This window comes from Argopecten irradians, chromosome 9, assembly GCF_041381155.1.
Source record: "Argopecten irradians isolate NY chromosome 9, Ai_NY, whole genome shotgun sequence".
In the NCBI taxonomy this organism is placed as follows: Eukaryota; Metazoa; Mollusca; class Bivalvia; order Pectinida; family Pectinidae; genus Argopecten; species Argopecten irradians.
The window spans coordinates 13,907,783-13,932,919 of NC_091142.1; the positions used below are offsets into that span (position 1 = coordinate 13,907,783).

General features: G+C 34.3%; 1 protein-coding gene across 1 annotated transcript; it reads left to right on the forward strand.

Moving 5' to 3' along the window:
• The first annotated feature begins 54 nt into the window (after window positions 1-54).
• LOC138331555 (ras-related protein Rab-35-like) lies at window positions 55-23,675 on the forward strand. The gene is made up of 6 exons (XM_069279254.1): window positions 55-209; window positions 8,041-8,091; window positions 12,663-12,786; window positions 14,050-14,174; window positions 14,596-14,720; window positions 16,211-23,675. The coding sequence occupies exons 1-6, from the start codon at window positions 158-160 to the stop codon at window positions 16,349-16,351; spliced, it is 618 nt and encodes a 205-aa protein (XP_069135355.1). The 5' UTR covers window positions 55-157; the 3' UTR covers window positions 16,352-23,675.
• The last annotated feature ends 1,462 nt before the right edge of the window (window positions 23,676-25,137 follow it).

Below are 25,137 nucleotides of genomic sequence, written 5' to 3' on the forward strand. Positions count from 1 at the left end.
AGAGACTTTGAAGGTTTCCGACTGGATTAAAACATTTTGGTGACCCTGATCACACATCGCTCTCGCGCACTCGCCTACGCCTCATTTCCTGGTATAACATCGAAACTTCCGAGTTGGAAAATAAAACCTGTGTTGTTTCGTCCTTCTGTATGGAAACATGGCTCGCGAGTATGATCACCTGTTCAAACTTTTAATCATTGGAGACAGTGGTAAGTCATATATCAGTATTTTTCATTATGATCCGGCGATAGGCTCGAATTGTTTATCGTTATGAAAGGAATGTTATGCTGCTTCCTCCAAGTTGAGGGTGTGTATATTCTCCCAACATAACGGCAGTTTAATAATTTCTCCAGTATTGTGATCCAGGGTAATCGGTATCAGGATCATTTAAAATGTGTTATACTATACAAAGGGATTTATGGAGGTTGTTTAGACAATTATAGATAGTAATGGGCCAATGGTACGAAATATTTAATCAATTTGACGCGAATTAAGATGAAAGCTAACCATACAGTAGATTGCCATTGTATTATTTAGTCGTTGACAACTGAAGATACATATAGAAATTACTATTATCAATGTACAGATAAGTACTGACTAACAATGGCTAGATAACTGATTATAATAAAGTGTTGTAGCATTAGAATTAAATGCCATACTATTTAATTATCACATTTAATATCCTCATGCCATCAGATTAAGATGAAAGTATTTTGTCAACTTTTGTCGTGGAGTTATTGCAAGAAATATCATCATTTTTATGAAAAATATTTTCTTAATCAAAATCTTGTCAATTTTCAATTTGGATTTAATGCAAATTACAAGGAAGCAAATTGTATACATCATCATCAAAAGTATTTTTCAATTTCTTTTTATGTCTTGAAAACAACACTAAACTTCTAATAGTACCAAAATTCAACAATGTGAGTTAGATAGAGAATCACCAAGAGACAGTAGGGTGCTCCCATAAAGGAAGGAATTTTCAAAGAATAAGGACAAGATACCAGATAATGAAAAACAACAACAATGACAGCTACTCATATAGAAATTTTAAATTCAAAAGTACAATTAATGTTGGCGTAAAAATAACTTTTAAGCAAGTATATTTGTAAAAGTTTTTTCGTTCAGGAAATTTATAAACTTATCGACCTTGTGTCAATGATTAAGCATTATTTATTTACTGTCCAATATGATGAAACAAAAGGATTGTGATCATATTTTTATTATGAGTTGATCACTGGCTGCACCTTTTTATAATTCATTTATAAGTTTTAACACTTAAAGATAATAATGAACCAGCCTCGGGTTGACTAGCCGAAATATTTCAATCGGATTGAGATATCCCTGTCCACTTGACAGACCCATGTCAGATTATTTTTCTCCCATATTTTAAAACAAAATCAGATTAGGAATTATTTTTATAGTGTTGGCAATTAATGGCATCCTCGACAATAATCTCCGCATGTATGGATGACGTCATTGTCAAGCGCGTGTGAGCTGTCTTTTCCCTACACTGGTAAAAAGCATGTGTAAGCTGTCTTTTTTTACCCCAGTAAAAGACAGTTATCTTTCCCCTAGCAATTGCGTGATAACCCTGTCAGGCATGGGAGAAATATTACACCATATATATCATATATATTTAAAGCAACATTTATTTTTTTCTGCATAAATATGGAAATTGTATAAGTATGATATGTGTTTCATAAATATAAAAGTTGTCGTGAGTTAATCTGAGAATCGAAATAGCACTAGGACAGTATAAAGTACTAATTAGCTAGTAATAATTGTGTCTGAGTTGAAAATACCAGACAGAGCTTGAGGGTGACAGCTGATGAGTGCATGTTGTGTACAGGTCTATTACTTGTTGCCTGTAACTTCATAACTTGATTTTTGAGTTTGAGGCTCAAATTTGTCGGAGAATTGCTGTGTAATGAGTAGGTATACTGGATATATATGGTCCATGCTTTTATTCTCCAGATATCCGTCCCAATCCATGCACCATCTGGCATTGGCATTTGGCCTTTTTTCCTCAATGAATCAAGCTGTTTGTGTTAACAGGACAAGAAACATAAATAGGCCAAACCAAACAAATATATTCTAAATCTGTTTATATTCAAGTCTGTCTTATAAAACAAAGTTTGGAGAAATAGATGTGTTTTTGATTTTTTTGTAATTTTTCTGTTCTTTATTTTGTGTGGAAGAATATACAGAAAAATATAATTTAGTTCTAGTTAGATCTTTCAGATGTACTTCTTAACAAATAACAAAAGTTTTAGTTACACTTACAAAATTGTTTTTTCCCTACAGCAGTTATATAATGATAAAGGATATCCCAGTAAAATAGCAGAAAAGTTATTGTCTGAGTAGTTTCACAATCTTTAGATTTTTACGGAAAGTTTTCAAATTGTATTAACATTCTGTACTACAGTGCAAGCTACATCATATCTACTCATTCACCACTGAAGACACATCTCAACTCATCTGATTCAAAGGATCAGAAATTTTCAGTGGTGAACCGTGAATGAGTTAATTAGGCTAGAACTAATGAGTCTTATCTATTAATCTTGAATATTATTACCAGTATATTATGTGAACAGACACTGAAACATTCAAATTTTTCTTCAAATATACCCGGTAAATGCATGTCTTTGCATATCTTATGTACACCATAAGATATTAATTAGCAGGCATGTACAGTATTCAAATTGTTATGAATAAAATTTCAGAAAGGATGACAATGAAAATCTATTCAGTTACAAATCTTATTTCTTTTTATCTATTCTAAGGGCATTATCAAAAGTCATAGTGCCTTGGGCATATGCACATTCATGTTTTAGTTTAAAGTTTTAGTGGTAAAAAAAAGTGTTGTTTGGTTACCATGCAATAAAATGTTGAGTGAAATGTAATAGACCTCCTGTGCATCTATATATATATATATTATTGGGTTAGTCACCAACAATTACCAGAAAGCTCAAAAACAAAACATTCTGGATGATAAACCTTTATAATAACATCTAAATTTAAAGCTATATTTGAGGTAGTCACTTTTCACCAAAGTCTACTTTAAAGGGACAATTCACTCAGGCTAATTCTTTAACATAACAAAGAAGCAAAATATGGCATAAATGTATTGTTCTACATTTCTTATGAAACATTTAACACAATATATTGACAAATTCCACGTCATTGTTAAGTATTTTAATTGATACCGTTGTAATTATAAATCGTTGATCAATACGATTACTTAGTAAGCAGGTACAGTATGTACTCTGTACCCATACCCGAGTCAAAGTCAGGCACGTTAAACAAATGAACTACATAACCACTGAGGAGGTAATAAAATGAGTTTTAGGCAAGACAATTCACCTAATAAGGTAAACCACTACTGTCATAGCGATTTGAGCAGTTCAAGACAAAAGTTGCATTACTTTACCAGCAAGGGACAGGGTTCAGCATACAAGATGTTCAACCACAATGTGTAATGGCGGACAGCGAGCGACTGCGAGTTTGAAAGTTTCACATGCATTTCACCACCATGGGCTTTTCTAGCATATAACAGTAAAACAGACAGATCTAATTTCCATTAGAACTGGTTTTTTCTTGATAAATGTACAAATTTAATGTTCTCTTAGATTGAATTTAATTGTCCCTTTAAGGAACCCATGGCATTGATAATCTTATCTTAAAATTATAATAACATGCATCCATATTCATAAGTTGAAAAGCATAACAACCACATTCAAGGATATAATTGTATTCATTCTATCTATCTATAGTTCGACAAGATATAAAAACTCCAATGTTATGACACTATTACAGAACATTGTCTATGAATACCGGTAATTGCTGCAGGCACTATCAGAGTTGTTTTAACAAGGTACCTAATCGCAATGTAGACTTCCCTCTAACTAAATGAGATATAAGTGCCCAAAACAGTACCATTTAACTATTGTTGATTGAGGATGTTGTATATTCAATATATTTTCTATGTTGATTTATTGATCAGAAAGTCCTGAGTTTTAGTTACAGTGAAGCTCTGTGTTTACAGGCCGCTGACTGACTAGTTTATACGATAATTGACTTGTGCCCTGAGCTACTGTGCTTTGTTAAGTCCAAACTCAGTTTCTCTGCAGCTTGTGTCTTATGTTTGCCGATATTGCCACTCATGATTTCCAATCTTAATGTCACGTTACATGCAATATATGTATGTCGAAAACTACTTTGTTGATTGGCATGCATGTGTATGTGTGAGCTGTGAAGATTAAGTCTTGCTTCTGATCACATGATCCTGATGTAACTGACAACAGCCGTGAAACAGATGTTCAGTCAGTATAAAACATGTCATACTGACTTGGATGAAAGTTAAAATATGGTATTCACACTTTGATATATTGTTTAATCAAACATGAACATTTTTTAATAGATTATTTAGTTCGGGGATACAACAATTTTCAAAAACATCATCAGATGGTGGGCTATTCAAATCGCCTTTCGTCTGTGGTCCCTCCGTCCGTCTGTCTGTCCGTCCTTTCTTCCGTTAGCAAGTCTTGTTACTGCTATTTCTCAAAATGTACTGAAGGGATATGTCTCAAATTTCACATGCAGGTTCCCCTAGGGCCCTAGTTGTGCATATTGCATTTTGGGACCGATCAATAAACAAGATGGCTGACAGGCCACCATCTTGGAATTTGATAATTGAAGTTTGTTACTGCTATATATTTCAGAAAGGACTAAAAGGACCTTTCTTAATTTTCATATGTTGTATGTAGTAAAAGTTTGAAAAGCAGAGAAAAAATCCTTCTTTCATTTGTCAGACATAGATCATTCTGTGGTGGGCGTCAGTATCCCTCTGGGATCTCTTGTTTAAAATAACCAATTGTGTTTGCATCCTGTTATCATTTGATCTCGATCCTTTATGATCTCCCTTCCTTTTTTGGCTTTCTGTTTTAACACCCTTACCTGAGAGAATGGGAGGGGCATATACATGTATATAGTGTTACCCAAATGTGATATTGTGGCATTCCATCCTGTTACATCCCAATTTGTTATATATAAAGAGGTTTAGTCATTGCAAATATTTATATATATACAAGCAAACCTGCTTTACTGACCACCTATATATAATGACCACCTGCTCAGTTAATAAGACCACTTTCTCAATTTGGTCAATTTCAACACAATTTTTTCTTGGACTCTTTAAACAGGTTAGGCTGTGTATTGTAATCCAGACATTTTTAGTGATTTTCTCTCCCATTTTCAGATATATTGAGAATGATATATTAATTATTTTCTAGTTATAATTACTTATACATAGAAATGAAATTAATTGGTATAAATTGACCCCAGACAGTGAAAATGTTCATCGAGTCTTGTCATTATATTTATGTACTGAACAATGAAATAACTTAACTGTGATCATTTTAGCCCTGGACTACATACAAACTTATGTTCATTTCCGGTGGTCATTCGTGTTTATTTGTTTGTGTACATCACAAGGGGCCAATCTGGAGCTATAGGTATAATATACAGGGCAATCACCTCCCACAAGGTTACAGATAGGTGTTGTAATTCTCAGGTAATCACATGTCAGGTACTCACGGCATCCTACGCAATTATAGATCAATATTACATGGATCAGGAAAAGCTCTGGAAATTATTCTTGTGTTATTTCATCTAACCGGTATGCTCTTAGAAAAAAATAGTTACTGTAGAATCTTATTCAAATTCCTTTAATTTGAAGTCTTTTGTTTCATTTGATGTAACTGATGGTTTGCTGTAACTTTGCTGTATGTCAATCAAACCATATACAGCATGTAACTTTGCATTTTGTGTATTGGACCGACATTTAAGTCGATAAGTTCACCTTACTCAGATACTTAAGCTGTTCCTTTACAGCTGAAATAGGAATAAACATTGCTGTTATTGATGATCAAAATCATTGTTATTTTGCCCTTGAACTACCATGACCTTTTACTGGAACTAAATAATATACAGCAAATTCTGTATTGGGAACAGCAATTTCTTTCTTTTGTACCAAATTCTACAGAAAATTAATTTGTTTTATCATAAATATTTACAATAACTAGAGTCTGTACATTTGTTTTTCAAATGGTTTAATATCCACATGGGTACTGGTATATGTTAGTAGGGCTGTTTTCCATCACAGCCGAAGTCTTACTTCCCAGAGTATACAAATATATGTGTTATACTCACTAACACCACCAGTAACCTCCCCCTCCCCTCCTCCCTCTCCAGTCCTTCACCTCCTATACTCCACCCAATTTTCCTTATAACATCTTCCAGTACCACTAATGATGGAAGTAGTATATATACTTAAAAATTACGCTTTTATCAATTTCAAAAAATGAATTGCTTCTTTAAAAATCATGAATCAGTATATCAATAATTTCCATTCATCCCCATTTGTATACTAAAAGTATGTAGTAAATTTCCAATGTGTTGTGTGTAAGTTTAATGTGCCAAATTTATAAGTGATCATTGGTCTCTTATTAATTAGTGTTGTCAGTTGAATTCTTCATGAAATGTGGGGTCGCAGTGACCGAGTGGTTTTAAGATGTCCCAACCACAAGCCTTCCACCTCTGTGTTGCAAGTTTGAATCCTATGTAGGGGAATTGCCAGGTACTGACTGCTGGTTGGTGGTTTTTCTCTTGGTACTCCAGCTTTCCTTCACCAATAGTATGTTGGTGGAGGAAAGCCGGAGTACAGAGAGAAAAACCATTGAAAATGAAAAATTACTGTCATATTAAGACCCACAAATTTAACAAACAAACAAACAAAAAAAAATTGTTTATATAATATTGTGGCTATAGCTCCATCGGCTAACCACAAATATTTCTATCAATGAAATGATATCAAAGTTCCAAACCACGAAAAAATTGGAACTCGCTATACACACAAATATTTCATATTCTACAAAACAAAGGCTGACAACAAAACATTTACTACATAGAATGTGGAAGATAGCATTGCTAGAAAATAAGTTTGCTTGCAATATATTTTGCCTATTAGAAATTGTATATGTCAATGCCACAGAAGTTACCTCCAGATCTGAAACATCAAAGCTGAGACTTGTGTACAAGTACTGTGGTAATGATGTACAAAAAAATGTATGTAGATGTGGTGTAATTATATATAACTAGTAGAAACAGTTTCGATGTACTGGAGAAAACTACATCTGGATGATGTGCAAGCTATAAGGCTTTTAACCTTTCAAAGGAAATATTATTTTTACACGCGTCTATTCCCCATCATTACTATTTCAAGAGTTGATTTCTGGCCAGAATCACAATTTTTACACATGTATATACATGGTAGTTATATGTGAGGAAGTTTTTCTATCTCCATGTGGTTTCAGAGACCTCAGTGGCCAGGTGGTAGAGGTGTTTCCGAAATGTATCACTATCCCCCCTACCTCTAGGTTGTGAGTTCAGAACCAACAGAAGACAGGGGATGGGGTGGTAGAGGCTTGTTCTTCCTGTGTTATCCTTGTCTATTCTGTCCTTATCTTCAGTTTTCTTCAAAAACCATGGGAATGACATTGTATTGTATTTTGCATACATTTCAAGTTTTCCTTCCACCTTTTGTTTTAACTAGAAAACTAGAAATGAACTTTATGTAAACCTATTTTAGATCTTTAGGGCAGTAGTTTTAGACCAGTACATCAACAACAGCAAAGAATATCAAAATAAGATGTACGATATTAAAAAAAAAAAACAAACAAAAAACCCAGATTGTTAAAAGATTTTGCATACATGTGAAAACAGACTACTGTACATGACCTACCACTAAAATAGGTTTGTATACATTTGTAAAAGTATAGGCTTCATTCTAAAATCTAATTCTTTCACACAATGTATATGGTTTTTCAGCTGTCTGTCTATATATTAGATCAATGTGATATTGAATTTCGCATGAAAATGATATTTAGAAACAGGAAAATTATACATGCAGAATTTAATATAGAAATAAAGTTAATCATGGTATATATATATGCTAACCCGTTTTCTTTGTTATTTCAGGTGTAGGAAAAAGCAGCCTGTTGCTACGGTTTTCCGATAATACCTTCTCAGGTAAGGGCTCATTATCATACACTTTCAGTGAGTCATGATATTGACAAGCTATTAGAGAATGGATGTCGGAACCAATTTTAGAATACTTAACTCAAGTCACAGGAAATCAAATCTTGTAAGGTAATATTGATCCAGGTGACCTTGACTTTGATTAAAAGTTTCTACTTTCTATAGGTTTTACGTGCACATGTACTTTATATAGTATAGAGTTAAGTACATGTACAGGTAAGTATTAAAGTAAGGCTGGGTCGATCCCCAAGAGACTGAGGGGCAGGGCTCCAAAAGGAGAACGTTGCTGAATATTTTATCTAAATTACTTGCAACCAAATTTGGTGTGAAACATCATTGGGAGATGACAATTATATTTTATGTAAATGAGACTTAATTGGGTGATCAACGTCTACATATGGTAACATAAATATCAATATTGAAGAAGTGTGTTTGGGGGGCGAAGAAGATATACAGTATAGACATTGTAAAGGATTGTTTAGATTTAAGACTTATCACTTACCACGGCAAGACTAGAGAGTTTACAACAGAAATTACATATCTCTGATGGTTACTATACAAACATAAAATATTTAACATAAAATGTTATACAAAGATCTTTACATATGTATTCAATCACATGTGAATGAATTTATTTTCAATTGATAAGTTGATATGAACTTTAACTGCAGAGTTTCTTCATGATGAGGTTGACTCGGAGCTTCAGATCTCTTGTATTTTTTGTTTGAAACAGCAGCTTGAGACTCATACGTCAAAAGCTTCTTCATTTAAAGTCCATTAATCAAACAACAAAATGATACTTCGTCATCCATGTAACTTTAATCTTCTTTTCCTGAACTCACTCACAAAACTTACAACCCGAGTTTCAAGGAGAAGATGTCAACAAGGCCGCAATAATAGACTAAAGTGATTTGTCTTCCTGAAAAAAAAGCCATGTTGTTTAAAAATTTTAAGCTTTTTAGCCCACCATCATCATTCATCAGATTGTTGGGCTATATATATATATATTGCATTTCGTCCATGGTCTGTCGCAGAGTGGTTAAGATGTCCAGATATATTACAACAAGCCATCCACTTCTGAGTCGCAAGTTTGAATCCCATGTAGGGCAGTTGCCAGGCACCGACCGCTGGTTGGTGGTTTTTCTCAGAGTACTCTGGCTTTCCTCCACCTTCAAATCTTGCACGTCCTTACATGATCCTTGCTGTTAATAAGACGTCAAACTAATCAAACCCAAAACCAGTCATCCATGTTATGTAAGTTTTAAGCTTTTCATTGATAGATGTAATTAGATAGAAATATTCTAATTGATGGAGGACAGAAGTATTCTAAGTGATAGCTTAAATAGGGGACAGTAAATAGATATGGATGACCTGGTCCAAAACCTGTCAAGGATTATTTCTTGTGGTCACTGAACCTATATATATATATAGGTGTAATGTTGACAATATCCACGGTGATCATGCCAGCATACCGAACCGACTATCACTACTTCATAGAAACATCCTTTTTTGGGGACATGGATGTGGTGCAGTGGTAGAAGGCACAGGTATGTTTGGCTAGGCGATTGGGTGCTGTAGATCGTGAGTTTGAGACCCGGATAGAGCATGAGTCAAAAATTGTCATGCTTTGTTAAATTGTGTTTCTTTGATATGTAATGTAATAGATACATCTGGTATCAGGAGACAAATATGTGTAGTATTTAAGGATGAATATCATCTTTAGATGTGTAATTTCAGATAGGAACTTAGCCAGGGTCCATGGAAGGGTTCATTTCCTAGAATTACCTGGTCATAACAATATTATTAGTAATTGTATGGTATATATACGTCCCATTAGTCCTGGGTAAAATATCAATCACCACATCCTAGTTTAATTATTTCTTGGCCAGTCGATATTGAATGTCACTATGAAAACTTAAAATCTTGGCAAAAAGTTAAGTAGTTATGATAATACAATTTTTCGAGTTTTCTATAGCAACTTTAAGTGCATTTGAATTTTACAGTTAATAAAAGACTAGAAAGTTAGAAACTACTCCATTTTTGTCCTGTGATAGATGTTATACCACCCTGTATATATTTCTTCTGTCTATATATACGGATACACACACCAGCTCTATCAGCACAGTAGTCTGCTGTTTATACCCAAGTTCATGGAATAACATTGAGTAGTAACTATTTGGAAAAATATGTTGTGCGTTGATCTGAACTTGATCATCTGTCACAGCTAGTACAATATTAGAACCAAAATTTTAAGGATGATTAAGAACCATAACTTTCATCAACTTTCATCTCTGAACTTCTGATTCTCCATACAATGGACCATCCAAACACTTGCATCCCCAGCTCATATCATCCGGATAGCTAATTTTCCAAACTTTAAGTAAGTAATAATTGTTTCAATTACTGAGTATGTATCCTTTTAGATTACGAGTTTTCCGGACTATCATTGCATGTCTGGACTATCTGGTCTACTGTATACAAAACCATAACTAAATTTTTGGAAATCCTTTTAAGATATTATGTAATGCTTTCCTATGGTAAATTTTGAGTCTGTGAGTTAATCAACTGTATATGTAGTTATATATCTCCTATCACAGTCAAATTGATGCCCATCTACCCAGAGTATCTTACTGTCTAGGACTAACATGTAGGTGTGAGACACAATGCCTGTATTATCTGTGTAAATACGATATTAGAGGTCATAGATATCATCTCTCCTCAAACTAGTATACTATAACAGGTATCCAGGACCAGCTATAGTATGGAGTCACTGTATTGTGTATAACAGAAACATTATATAGTCCTCAATCACACTTAACTTATCCTAGTAAAAAAAAAAAGGATCCTGGAAGAGGGGGGCAGCATGGTACCGCGGTGGCCGAGTGGTTAAGATGTCGTGACTAAAATGTATAACCACAAGCCCTCCACCTCTGGGTTGCGAGTTTCAATCCCTTGTGGTGCAATTTGCCAGGTACTGACCACAGGTCGATGGTTTTTTTCCAGGTACTCCAGCTTTCCTCCATCAACAAACCTGGCACATCCTTACATGACCCTGGCTGTTAATAGGATGTCAAACTAATAAAATTCAAATTACTTATCCTAGTCTGTCTTTTGTTGACTATAACCCTGGTCAATATTGGTCTGTTGTTGACCATTACCCTGGTCATTATTGGTGAGTTACTTACCTGTAAAGTGTTTGATTACCATTCACATTTTGACTATACCCTATTAAACATCATCATTTCCTGTCTCTGTCTACTTTCTTCATGCTGTTACACTAAATCATGGTTATAACAAGTCACTGGGAACAATGACAATTACTTCATTATACACATATCGGAATCTTTATGAGGCATGAAAATGGCTATGTATGTTATGACCATAAATATGTTGTAAGAATGTTTGTTATAAATGTGGGTCCGCTGGTCGGTGGTTTTTTCTCCGGGTACTCTGGCTTTCCTCCACCAACAAACCTGGCATGCCTTTACATGACCCTGGCTGTTATTAGGACATTAAACTTATAAAACCCCTCGTTATAAATGTGTTTTATTATTAGTACTGTATCTGTACAATAGAAGGAAGTGGTGAAAGATATTCTTCTACTCCCCACCTCCAGGGCTAAATCTTGAGACCCTCTGGTCACAGAACAGAATCAGTCAAATAAGGGGACTGAAATTCCTACTACACCCATTTCACAACCCAAGGGTAATTTCATTTCAACCCTAACCAGTATCATGATGTCAACCTACCAAGGGTAATTCATGATGTTCAACCTAACCCAAGGGGTAATTCAATGTCAACCCTAACCCAAGGGTAATTCATGATGTCCAACCCTACCCAAGGGGTAATTCATCGATGTTCAACCCTAACCCAAGGGGTAATTCACGATGTCCAACCCTAACCCAAGGGGTAATTCATCGATGTTCAACCCTAACCCAAGGGGTAATTCATCGATGTTCAACCCTAACCCAAGGGGTAATTCATCGATGTTCAACCCTAACCCAAGGGGTAATTCATCGATGTTCAACCCTAACCCAAGGGGTAATTCATCGATGTTCAACCCTAACCCAAGGGGTAATTCATCGATGTCCAACCCTAACCCAAGGGGTAATTCATCGATGTCCAACCCTAACCCAAGGGGTAATTCATCGATGTCCAACCCTAACCCAAGGGGTAATTCATCGATGTTCAACCCTAACCCAAGGGGTAATTCATCGATGTCCAACCCTTACCCAAGGGGTAATTCATCGATGTCCAACCCTTACCCAAGGGGTAACTCATCGATGTCCAACCCTAACCCAAGGAGTAATTCATTGATGTCAAACTCTAAGCTTGCCGAGGACTGGACAGAAAACATTCATATATTCCAAGTAAATTCCACGGCTAAAACTGGTGACAAGTCATGAAATGTTAGAGGAATACACCTTCCTTCTCTTTCTAAGATGGCAATAAGCTATAACATTACACAAAAAAAATAGTTCTTCGTACGCGTGTAGCCAGGTTTTAGACAAGAAGAATCATTGAAAGTCAGAGTATATCATATTTTTATATTTTTGTTCCAGGTACATATATAACAACTATAGGAGTTGACTTTAAGATAAGGACTGTAGATGTAAATGGAGAGAAAGTAAAGTTACAGATCTGGGATACGGCTGGCCAGGAAAGATTCCGTACAATCACATCAACGTAAGTCTCAAACCTACAGTAAAACCTGTCTTAGTGATTATCTCTGTATAAAGACCACCTGCTAAATAAGACCACTTTCTCAGGGTCTCCAAACCATTTCATATATCTACAATGGTACAAGTTTGAGTAATTTACAGTCAGACCTGTCTTAGTGACCACCTATATATAAAGTCCACCTGCATACTTAATAAGACCACTGTTCTAGGATCACAAATGACAAATTTCAACATAATTCAACCTGTGTAGAATGGCCACCTGCCTGTACATATTATTTTTCTTGCCCCTTGGGTGGTGTTTATGGACAATGTTATTCTATGCCCCTCGCATGTTTGTCCGTTCCTATAAAATGTAGAAAAAAATCTTAAGAATTACAGGTGGTGTCCATTCATAATCTTGATGGCTTGTTTTTGCTAAATACTTCATCACACTACCAACCATAATGGACAATTCTGTATTTGCATATTACAGACTTATCTGCCCTTGTGGGTAGGTATTAATTGTGAAGTCATGTGTTTGTAAGGGTAACATTAAACTTTTTGGAGAAAACGATATGAATTGCGATCATAAAATAATGACCTCACAATCAATACATATCCTCAAGGGAGCTAACTCTGTGATATGCAGAGACAGAATTCAGCCTCTGAAAAGCTAAAATTATATACAGTTATTACCTTTTGTTTTATTTTTTACTTGATCATGATGACAATTGATTAATCATATACATTGTATCTCAACCCAAACTGCCATTGATGCTATCTCTATGTCGTTGCGATTTCAACAATATTTCTACGTAAATAAGTAACTGCTGTATGTGACCCAATTAGCGCACAGAACGCTTAAAAATTGTTTGCAAAATATTTCAAATATAAAAACCTGCATAGATTTCATAGTGTCAGTCTTTATTTAATGGGAAAGTGAAATTGAGGTTTCAAAAAGGAGGGAAAGGCGCTTATAGAGACAGAGAAGCTTATTGGGTCGAATACGGTATATTTGTTGCTGTAATATCAACTTTATACTTAATTTCCAGTAATGCAAATAATTATGTACCATGTGATGACTGATGACGTTTGTGTGGGAGTAGTACCTTCAGTGGTGATGGAATGTAACCCTTTAAAATCTTTCTGCTGAAAGGATGTCAGCACAGGATATCATCTTTTAGTGTCATCACCGATAGAAACAGTAGTCCTGCATAAACATTATCAGGTATCACATCGTACGTTAATTACCAGGGTATTCTCATTCTGTGATTTCCTGTACTTCCAGGTATTACCGAGGGACACATGGTGTTATAGTTGTGTACGATGTATCAAGTGGAGAGTCCTTCGCTAACGTCAAACGATGGCTCCACGAAATCGACCAAAACTGTGATGTAGTAAACAGAATTCTAGGTAAGCTGTGTTGTTTTTCCAAAAGAAAAAAGAAAATCAACAGATATTACACAGGAATATTTGCTTCTTATTAAAACTTTTTTATTTCAAAACAAATTTGGCACAATTGCCAGGTAGTCATAATGATTATTATAAAGGCAGTGGTATTTCTCATGGTACTCTGGCTTTCAACCAATTCCTCAAGTTTTTACATTGACCTTTGAGACCTGTTAATAGAACATTACAGAAAATAAACCCAAATTCAGTATGAATAATTGTGATTGTAAGATTCTTCTTATACTTTTGTCTGTCTTAAATTTTGTCCAAAGCAAGTTAAGCTGAAAGTCTAAATTGTATTGTTATCATTATTTTTGCCTTACATATGATCATGAATCAACTTTAAATATTGTTAACTAAATGTTGACACTGTAATTGGTAACAGTTGGAAACAAAGACGACGATCCTGATAGGAAGGTTGTACTAACACAGGACGCCCAGAGGTTCGCTGAACAGATGGGGATACAGTTATTTGAGACGAGTGCTAAGGAAAACACTAATGTGGAGGAGGTAGGATTGGTCATTAAATGTGTTAAGTGAATCAGGTTGTGGAATCTCATCCACTTCAGCCAGTTCTGGATTGGTCTTTAAATGTGTTAAGTGAATGAGGTCGTGGAATCTCATCCACTTCAGCCAGTTCTGGATTGATCTTTAAATGTGTTATGTGAATGAGGTCGTGGAATCTCATCCACTTCAGCCAGTTCTGGATTAATCTTTAAATGTGTTAAGTGAATGAGGTCGTGGAATCTCATCCACTTCAGCCAGTTCTAGATTGGTCATTAAATGTGTCAAGTGAATGAGGTCGTGGAATCTCATCCACTTCAGCCAGTTCTGGATTAATCTTTAAATGTGTTAAGTGAATGAGGTCGTGGAATCTCATCCACTTCAGCCAGTTCTTGATTAATCTTTAAATGTGTTAATTAGTGAATGAGGTCGTGAAATCTCATCCACTTCAGCCAATTCTTATACTATATTCTCCAATTAACGCTGAAAAAATGGTAATAAATGGGGAGGCTTATTGGGAACCGAAATGTAAGTTATGGACAAAAATATTCTTGAAGAACCTTCGCCATATTTTCACTCTTTCCGTACTCATTGCACATTAATCTGTTGCAGTAAACATGACTTTCCCTCCTTTGAGATGCATTATTAACGTCATGATTCAGATGTGAAAAACTCGCAAGTTCATACACAGGTCTTAAATGAATTTAATATACATGTAGTACAGAGTACAATGCCGATGTGATAAGCAGTGGTCAAGTGGTTAAGATTTCTCCACATATTACCACAAGCCCTCCACCTCTGGGTCGGGAGTTTGAATCCCAAGTGTGGCAGTTGCCAGGTACTGACCGCTGGTCGGTGTTTTTTTGCTGGTCGGTGGTTTATCTCTCGGGTACTCTGGCTTTCCTCCACCAACAAACCTGGCACATCTTTAAATGACCCTGGATGTTAATAGGATGTTGAACTAATAAAACCAATAAACCATAACCATCAGACAGTTGTAAAACATTGTTTAATCCATGGGATGGGGGAATGGGGTTTATATAACTTCAACTCCTTCAGAAGAAGAGAGGGGCACATTTGTCTCATTTGTAATACCGGGTAGTAGCAATAAAGTCAAACAGAATTTCCAATTTTTGCAGTTTTACTTCTGATGTGAAAACTGCTAAAGTACTCTATAGTTGGTAAACTGCAGGTGTAAAATTTCACGATTTACTATTTTGTCATTATTCTCAGGGATTTATTTTTGTGAATTATCTCCGTAGCCTTTGAAAGCGTCATTTTGACGACAGGCTATAATTTGTAAAAAAAAAAAAAAAAAAAAAAAAGACAATTTAAAAAAAATCAATCCCGAATTTGGGTACATCCGCGACTTTAGCAAAATTAAACCCCCTGCGAGTATTAGTACCTATATACTATTATGACCTCAATAATATGTACGTTACTTAACAATTATACAAAAAGTATCTAATATAAGTTTCTTTCTTTCTTTTGTTCAGATGTTTATTGGTATTACAAAGCTAGTTTTAGTAACCAAGAAAGAACAAATGAAAAAGGCCGCTGACCAACCACAAGAGGATAGAAAAGGCATCGTTCTAAGCCGAGGCGGAGGAGGCTCGAAGAAAAAGAAGTGCTGCTAGACCTAAGAACTGTTTGTATGTGATGTAAATTATGGAAGAAAACCATTGTTACCCGTTGTCCAGGATACGTAAATGAATTCTATATTAATTAACTTGTTCATCCCTAAAACCACATATGAGCTCTTCTGATTCAAAATCTGGAACAGTCCATTATGAATTTTTAGGGTGGAATGAGTTGATGATCATTTCAGATGAAATATTGTTGTACTGAATGTCAGTAGAGTGCTTTCAGACATCGCTGAAATTCTTCCCATCATCAGCAATATTACCAACATTTCTGTTTTATCAGTAAAAAATATAAAAAGGTTGAACATTTTTGCTGAATTTGAATGTTAAAGTGTAAATGAATCAGGGAAAATGTGTTAAGTAATGAAAGTGCTTTGAATTATGAAATGAATTTAACTGTTACTTTGTAGTTAATGTAGCACCTGTACCTGGACAGGTTAGAGTGTAAGAAGGGAGAGAGTGCTAAGCAAGGGAGATAACTGTTGTATACTATATTTAAAATGTGAAATACAAGAAATCATTAAAAAAATATTTGTAAATAAATATATACATAAAATGTATAGTACTATAATTGATAATATTATAAACATGTACATGTAAAGTAATGTAAGACTATAGTTGTGCTGTGTGATGCATAAAAAACTTGGTATAGAGTCGCATCTTGCTAATTGTAGAGAAACATTTGTCGCTGTAAATATTCTAATGGCAAGATTTATCGCTAGCTTTGTGTAAATTAATGTTATATCCTAATAACAATTAATTACTGAAGGGTTAAATCCAGCAAATTTATTTGTGAACATTTCTGTGGAGTGTGAACATCTTTACCAAATTTTTAACAATTAAATTTACAAGAATGTTTGATTGATTAGAATAGTAAAAATACTAAGAATTTCAAAGGAATTGTTAAAATTTTAATCAGGGATTATCTTTCATTTTATCAAAAAAAAATACATGTACATCAGATATGAAAGATTATTTTCCGATGAAACCTGTTAAATCGCTTTATTAAGGTTTGTAATAAAACAAGTATGTTAAGAAAGTATGAAGCATTGGTTATATTGTAGAAAAAGTATTCATACTAAAGTGAATGGATTCTGTGTTTCAATTGTGATATATTTATAATATTATATAGACAATGTACCAAAAATTTTAATTATTCATGTAGTAATTATGATACATTGGTAATTAAATAAAAGAGTCAAAGCAAACTGAGAATCAAAAATCTATTAATAGTGACTTTAACACCAGTATTTCCTAAAGCTCAACTCATATAATTACTTTTATGAAAATTAATCTTCCTTAATTTAGTCAACGAAAAACAATTTTAAATGTGTATATATTGAATATGATGAAATATTACATAGATGTAATATAAGTTCATCGTTGGAGACCAACGTTTTATTGCATTATGCAATGCTACACCTATCACCCACTGGTCAGCTCTGCCGAAAAATCTTGTTTCAATGATGTCACTCTATAAATATAAACCAAATAAGAACTCTTCAGGTTTTGGAGGTGAATTGTGATCAGTGAAATGGTTGTGTCCATTGTGGCCTGTCGCTACGGCGACAAACACTTCGCTGACAACAAACTGTACAGGTCTATCATTTAAAACATGCAATTTTTATATAAATAGACTGGTAAATGTAATGGAGCCAATCATATGGAATCTAATTGTGGGGGAGGGGGAATTGGGCAAGTTAACTCAAGGTGATAAGTGTAGTGTAGCCAAGTGCAATCAACCGTGACATCTGACAATGGGACAAGTAATTAGTTGATCGAGTGATTTGTCTTCCTGAATATCATCAGTGTGTTATATTTGAAACTGTAGTGTCTAATGTATTCATCTGTTTGATAATAAATTGTCATGTAGCAGTCTTCACAGAAAAAAAAGAACAATATATCATGTTGTTTATATATCCATTGTTCTGATTTCAATAATTTTTCTTTGATTTATACCCTGAACAAACTGCTCCAAGCCACATCTAAGGTCCCTATTCATTTGTTTATTAATATTTCCGGTTTTTTTTCATAAAATTTACCATTAGAATCATGCATTTTACATGTTTCATCTGGTTATAGTTTCTGGTTCATAAAAATATGCTCTGTCACTTAGAAAATATTTCTCATATTTCCACATTGTCAAATGCATGTAATTTACAAATACCTACCGTATTTGACCCAATGAGTGTCCAGTCCTATAAATGTCCCATTTATCGCTTACTTTGAACTTAAAAAGCTTAATCAAATACGGTCTGAAAATATGAATATCATACTTTATTTGGGAATCATTTTGTGGCTTAATTTATGCAATAATTTTGAGAAAGGTCAAAATTAGGACAACTGTGTGCCCCCTCATTTTAACATTGTAGGGATGCTTATGTGGTCAAATATTGTATAATTATATAAGAACTCACACTAATTCAGCATCATCATGTTTGCATTGTTGTTGATCTCAGTTTAAATTTTATAAAATCACCAGCATTCATACTTTCCCCTCCATCGCCATCCAAAGAAGAAACATTTTATATTTTGGGTAAGAGTACTAACGTCTAATCTGGCTGTTGCTTTGCTGTATAATGGTAATTATTGGTAGTGATAATTGTTTTCACCTTTGTTCTATACCACCTTCATGACTCTGCCTATTGCTGTATGGTTTATCTCATCTATACCACCTGCATGACTCTGTCTATTGCTATATAGTTTATCTCACCCACTGTAGTCCATTCTTATTGGCGACTGCCACCTGTATGGATTATAACATTTTCTTTGCTGTTTTTTCCCCATATACAGTGTAAACAGCCAAATTTGAGACGACAATAATTTTAACAAGTAGTAGCTGGTGGCTAATATTCTGAACAAATATACATGAAGATTACTCGATGGTAAGGGAACATGATGCATCAAAAGTCACAGAGGGCCTGGCCATTTTAAATGTTTCCTGAGTACATGTACATGTAAATGTATGTAAACATAAAGTCAAATGGTCAGTTCATTTCTTGTGTATTTTCCTATTTAGTAACATTTTATGAATCAACAAATAAACAAGTATTTCTTGTAATTACTCTAACTGTAGATCATCCTCGATACTCCAGGGGTTCAGATCACTTACGATCTCTACACCCCTGGACTATCTCATAGTAAAACTGGAGGCAACAGAACAGGTAATTTAGTACATCAAAAGAGCTGTATAACTGTACACTGTGGTTGGTTGTTTGGCTTTGAAGCTGGGCATCGCTCTCTCTGTAGTCTTCAAAGGAAATCTTTGCTGGCCTGTGATTGGTCAAATGTTTTATGGTGAGCTGCCTTCAATTTCTTTATGAGATAGTCCAGGGGTGTAGAGATTGTAAGTGATCGGAACCCCTGGAGTTTCGAGGATGACTGTAGATTTGATCAATAGATTATGTTAGAAATTTTGATTTCTCATATCTTAGAAATTCTCAATAAAGTATTAAACTGCTACTTAATAGAAATCTGTCCAATTATGTGAATCCAAATACTCGTGTTGAAGATTTGTAGATTGTATATACGTGTAGTGTAATTATTTTATGGGTGGCCTGTCAATACACTTCAGTGGCTACTATATTTATCAAGTATGGACCTTTGATTTGGTCAACATGGCGTTATACCGACCGTGTAGAATCTAAAGTAACGACCTCAGGCGTTAGATAAAAATGAATACCGTAAGGTACAAATGTCAATTACATCCTTTGTTTTCTATATTGTATATTGACCTAGCTATATGATGACGTTACAATATTATCATTTCTAAAAATAGAAACAACATTGACCTCCATGTCACCATGTTTTTGCCATTTTAGAATAATGGAATTTGAGAGAATATCTAATATGTTTATTAGTGCCAATGTTTACAGATATACTGGTAGATGTTTACCAATTATACAGAAAGATTTTTTATGTTCTCTGTTATCAAGAAACAAATCGGTATTCCATAGATTACCAACAAAACTGATGGTTCAAGAATAAGAATCTATACATTATACCTCAGGTTTCCAGATGGATACTGGATATCTACTTTAATATTGGTATTTGAAGATACATAATATTTCAGTATTTAATGCTTCTGATGGCTGAAATGCAGTTAAAATTTGCAAATTTTATTTACAACAGTGGCTAGTGAAACCAAACCCTTTTCATACATTATAATTATAAGATTGTTGTTTCCATTAAAGCTATACATGTATGCTATTCTGTCTTTGCATATTACAGAGTTAGCTCCCTTGCGGATCGCTATCGATTGTTATGTCATTATTTTGTTAGTGCAATTCACGTCATTTTCTCAGAAAAGTATGACGTTACGCTTTGACTTAAGGCACAATCAGTACCTACCAGCAAAGGCAGATAACTCTGTAATATGCAAATACAGAATTTGTGATATTAAAGTGATACTGTAGAGTTGTCTTTATTTGTTGGTGATTAAATTTAACTTTATTCGCAGTCTTGGTGATTTTAGCAAACTTAAATACCCGCGAAAAAATTGTAAAGGATGATGAGAATGATAATCTGTATATATATATGTAACTCATGACTATGAGAAATTGAGAGTGCGCGAACAATTCTCCCCATGAATTATTATTGAAGAGAAAATCGCAAAATTTTCTCTCCCACAAAATTAAACAATAATACAGTAACCAGTTATTGAAAGGTCTGGTAAGAGAATTACAGGTTTGGACAGAAACATTACTGAGGTCATGTTGTAGAGTTGGCTATTGTAAAGTATCGTAAAGCAACAACTGTAAATTTGTATAGGAATTCTAAATGTTTAGCTGACTGTCTGTTGTGTTAATGTATAAATACATAAAAATATATAAATAGCTTTCATCATCACAGGCTAAAACTGCTTCATAGCATAGATAGAACAGTAAAATCAAGTTTCATTGTAAATAATTTGATAGCGTGTAGGCTCATTTTCATTGATTTTCTTTCATTTTAAATAAAAGTAATATTTTTAAGATGTATGTATTTTTGTATCAGACATTTTTAATCTAGCTCAGTAAAGCATTCCTACATTTATTGATATATCCATGTCCATTTGTCCAGTTAACTACCAGTTCAATGTTTTATTGTGCATTCATGTATAAACTGTGATTGTTTCACTATAAAACATAAGTTACTACCGCTTTATATGACGATGTACACATGTGATCGTTGGTACTTTTAATTGAATGAAAAATATGAACTTCAGAGGAAATAACACAAAAATTTTCATCTCACATTCAGAAAATTTCATTGTTTCCCTACGTGCATGTGATTGTATTTTAATTGAATGAAAAATATGGCGTGAAAATTTTTTTCTTGAATCACAAATTCATAAAATTCCTTTAGAATTCCTTGTTTTGGACATGTGTTAGAGTTATCTGCCCCTGTTTATAAGCCCATTCTTCTGTCACGAGGATGATTTAGGCCAATATTAGGCTTCAAATGACAAATTAAACCAGATTATAGTACAGGGTATCCAATAACAGATATGTAATGTAAGGTGAGGACTTCATGGGATAAAAACCCTTTTTGGTCAAAACTAATGCAAATATTTCTAATAGTGTTGAAATTAGCATCCCACAAGAATCAAATGTCTACTCGGACATGGTAACAGCCTAGCTAGATAGTTTATTTACTGGTGTGTAATAGACAAATAAATGTGAATTGATTAATCATATGTGTGCATATATTGTACTGTAAAAATAATAACATTGAATGTTAAAATTTGAACATTAGTACACTTTTTTATAATAATATGGATGTTTTTTAAGCTTCAAAAATTATTTAATAGTAAGCAAAATCAGAAAAGAAGATTCGGAGAAAAGACAAAAAATAATGTTATGAGTAGTACACTTAAATTTCAAAATGATTAATTGACAGTGTAATCATGTTATTGTACTTAGTGTGGTCAGTTCACTCTGGCAGTATGAATTCTCTACTGCGAGAGTGGTCACTTTTGACCGTTAGTGTCTCTATTTGAGTTGTGACTTTATAACACATAGTGGTCACTTAGCTAACTGATGAGTTAACTGTTACTTAGATGGGTGGTCATTTAGGTGAAAACTTGGCCAAATGGTCACTATAGACAATTAGAAAATGCAAGTGGTCACAATATATAGAATTCTTCAGCCTATTGGTCGCTGTAGATGAGTGCTTGCGATAGAAACCAGTTGAAACCTGCATAGATAGGTACAGGTGGTCTATTGGAGATTGCACTATTATGAGATTCCATACAAACTTTACTTAGCTTGAGTCTTAACGCTATAATCAACCTTTCTTATAAAGACCACACAAGGGTCAAAGAAAAAACGGTCAATCTTTATACAATGTATGTATACTAATTGGTCATATTGTGTTCAAAGAGAAGAAACTTGCATTGTACTCGGGTCGAACTGTTTTTAAATTGACCATTTAAGACCTTAAACATGCTCATCCACCGACAGAGCATAAATCATCATTTTTATAATAATTAGTTTTTAATCGTGTGTGTATATGTCTAATAAACACAAAAAATAATATACGATAATTTTATTTTGCTTTTGGTGCATGCGCAATCAGTACTTGATTTTATATTGCACAATAGTGCCACGGAATTTGTTTGTGATGCAATTAATGATTTTTAATATTTTTTATCTTGAAGTAAAATTAGAAGCTAAAACTTTTCAATGATGGTAATGGTGTAAATTAATTAGCGTTTACAACTGAAGAAAAATACTAAATCATCTGCTCCTGTTTTCAATAGAGAAAAAATACCATTTGTCAGCGGTGGAGCATCTTTAAACAAGTGGTCAAATTGAGCAGGTGGTCTTTATACAGAGGTGGTTGCTAATACAGGTTTGACTGCAGTCTCCACTAGGAACAATATTGTAAATGTGTATGTAGTAATCTGTTATAGATCAGTAACTGTTAACTAGTAATATTACTAAATGATTACTTTAGAGTATTCTGTCTTTGCATATTACAGAGTTAGCTCCCTTGCGCGTAGGTATCGATTGTTACGTCATTATTTTGTGAGCGCAATTCACGTCGTTTTCTTCGAAACGTATGACCTTACGCTCGCAAACACATGACGTCACAATCAATACCTACCCGCAAGTGCATATAACTCTGTAATATGCAAAACTAAAATGTTTACTTTAGAGTATATGAACATGTTAATAGACCATTAGTACTATAATAATAGTGAAGAGATCGCCATAGTTACTGGTCTGTACTGTTGTAGATGTTAACTGTCTGTGTGGCTATGTTCTGTAATCATTAGTCTCCAACATTACCAGGAGATACATTGAGCAATAAATGACACTTTTGGTAGAGAAAAGGTCTTGTGTATTTTCTTTCAATGCATACTGTACCACTCTACAGAATTCAAACATTAACACACACATTCTTAGCTTTATACCGGATGGACAAACAGTATGCTTCTAAGTTATTATGCTTCTACCATGAAATGGAGGGGTTCTTCATATCTTCGTATCTTGTCTCTCTTAGACAGACAGAAAATTTTACCTGGCTCTGAAGATAAACTGTTACCTTTTGATGAACTTTACTTATTATTATTGTGCCATAGAAAATAGAAACTGAAACATAGTCATGCTTCACTGTAAGTTCATTTGCCTGAAGGACAAAGCTTATGCATTTGTCCCAATTGCCTATCCGGTGTCAACTTTCCCTTTAAACTACTTCTTCTCAAAAACAAATAGGCTCAAAGATATGATATTGGGCAGGTTTCATGCTTGGATGAAGAGCTACCTAGGTCACACATTCCGATATGCCAGAGTTACTTCAATTCATTTCACTCTGTCGGTACTGACCAAGTGAAATGAAGGGAGTATGTGTATAATTATCAAATAGCTCCTCAATATCCACAAAGCCCAGAGACCTAAGAAATATTTGGCCTGTAGTAAGCTGACATTAAGGACAACCAACAAAATAGTAACTTTGACCTCTGTTGAAGGTCAACTAATTTTAAGGCCTCTCAATATCCCAAACATCGCAATAAGTTGTTGAAATTAATTCCCTTGACCTTTATTCAAGGTCAAATGAATTATTGATTAGCTTAATTTATACATGTTTCAAATGGTTACCATGGCAACTAAAGCTACAAAATTAGTAACCCCTGGAGTATCGAGGATGCCCCAATACCCTCACCCCCAATAATAGATTTAGAGGCATGGGTGGTGGGGGAGGGGAGACTATGGACTTGGATGTGCGGATCAGTTCAAAATTGAAAAGGACCGAGAAAGCGGGACGGAATATAGTTCGTTATGAACCAAGGGTAACCAAAATTACTCAAGGAGGACTGAGCTATAGGGAATTAGCACCAACAAAAGTAAAACAAACAAAAAATAGAAAAGTAAATAAAAGTAAAACACTTTGCTAGCCCAGGCTAATTCCAGGAAAAGGAAACTTTCATTAGAAAGCCTTGCCGCTGTCTATATCTTTAATATTTTCAGCATCACAACCCTTTAATATCTATAGAGATCAGAAAGAGTTTATTGAACACCAAAACGAATGAGGTAAAGATGTATACTGTTTTGAAAGTTATATTACTGCTTTTAAATAAGCGTTATCTCCCTTTAAGCACAGATGTAGTACACGAAGAGAGTATACGTGTACATGTATAGTATAGTCCCCCTCCCTTCTACATTACAGGTCCCTGTGGTCAAAATAAGATAACCTATCCAGCAAAGTTCAAATGTTTTACGTAAAGTATAGGTATTAGATAAATACATAAACAAGAATGACAGCAATGGAAGTTTTATTGAAATTGTTTGTTTATT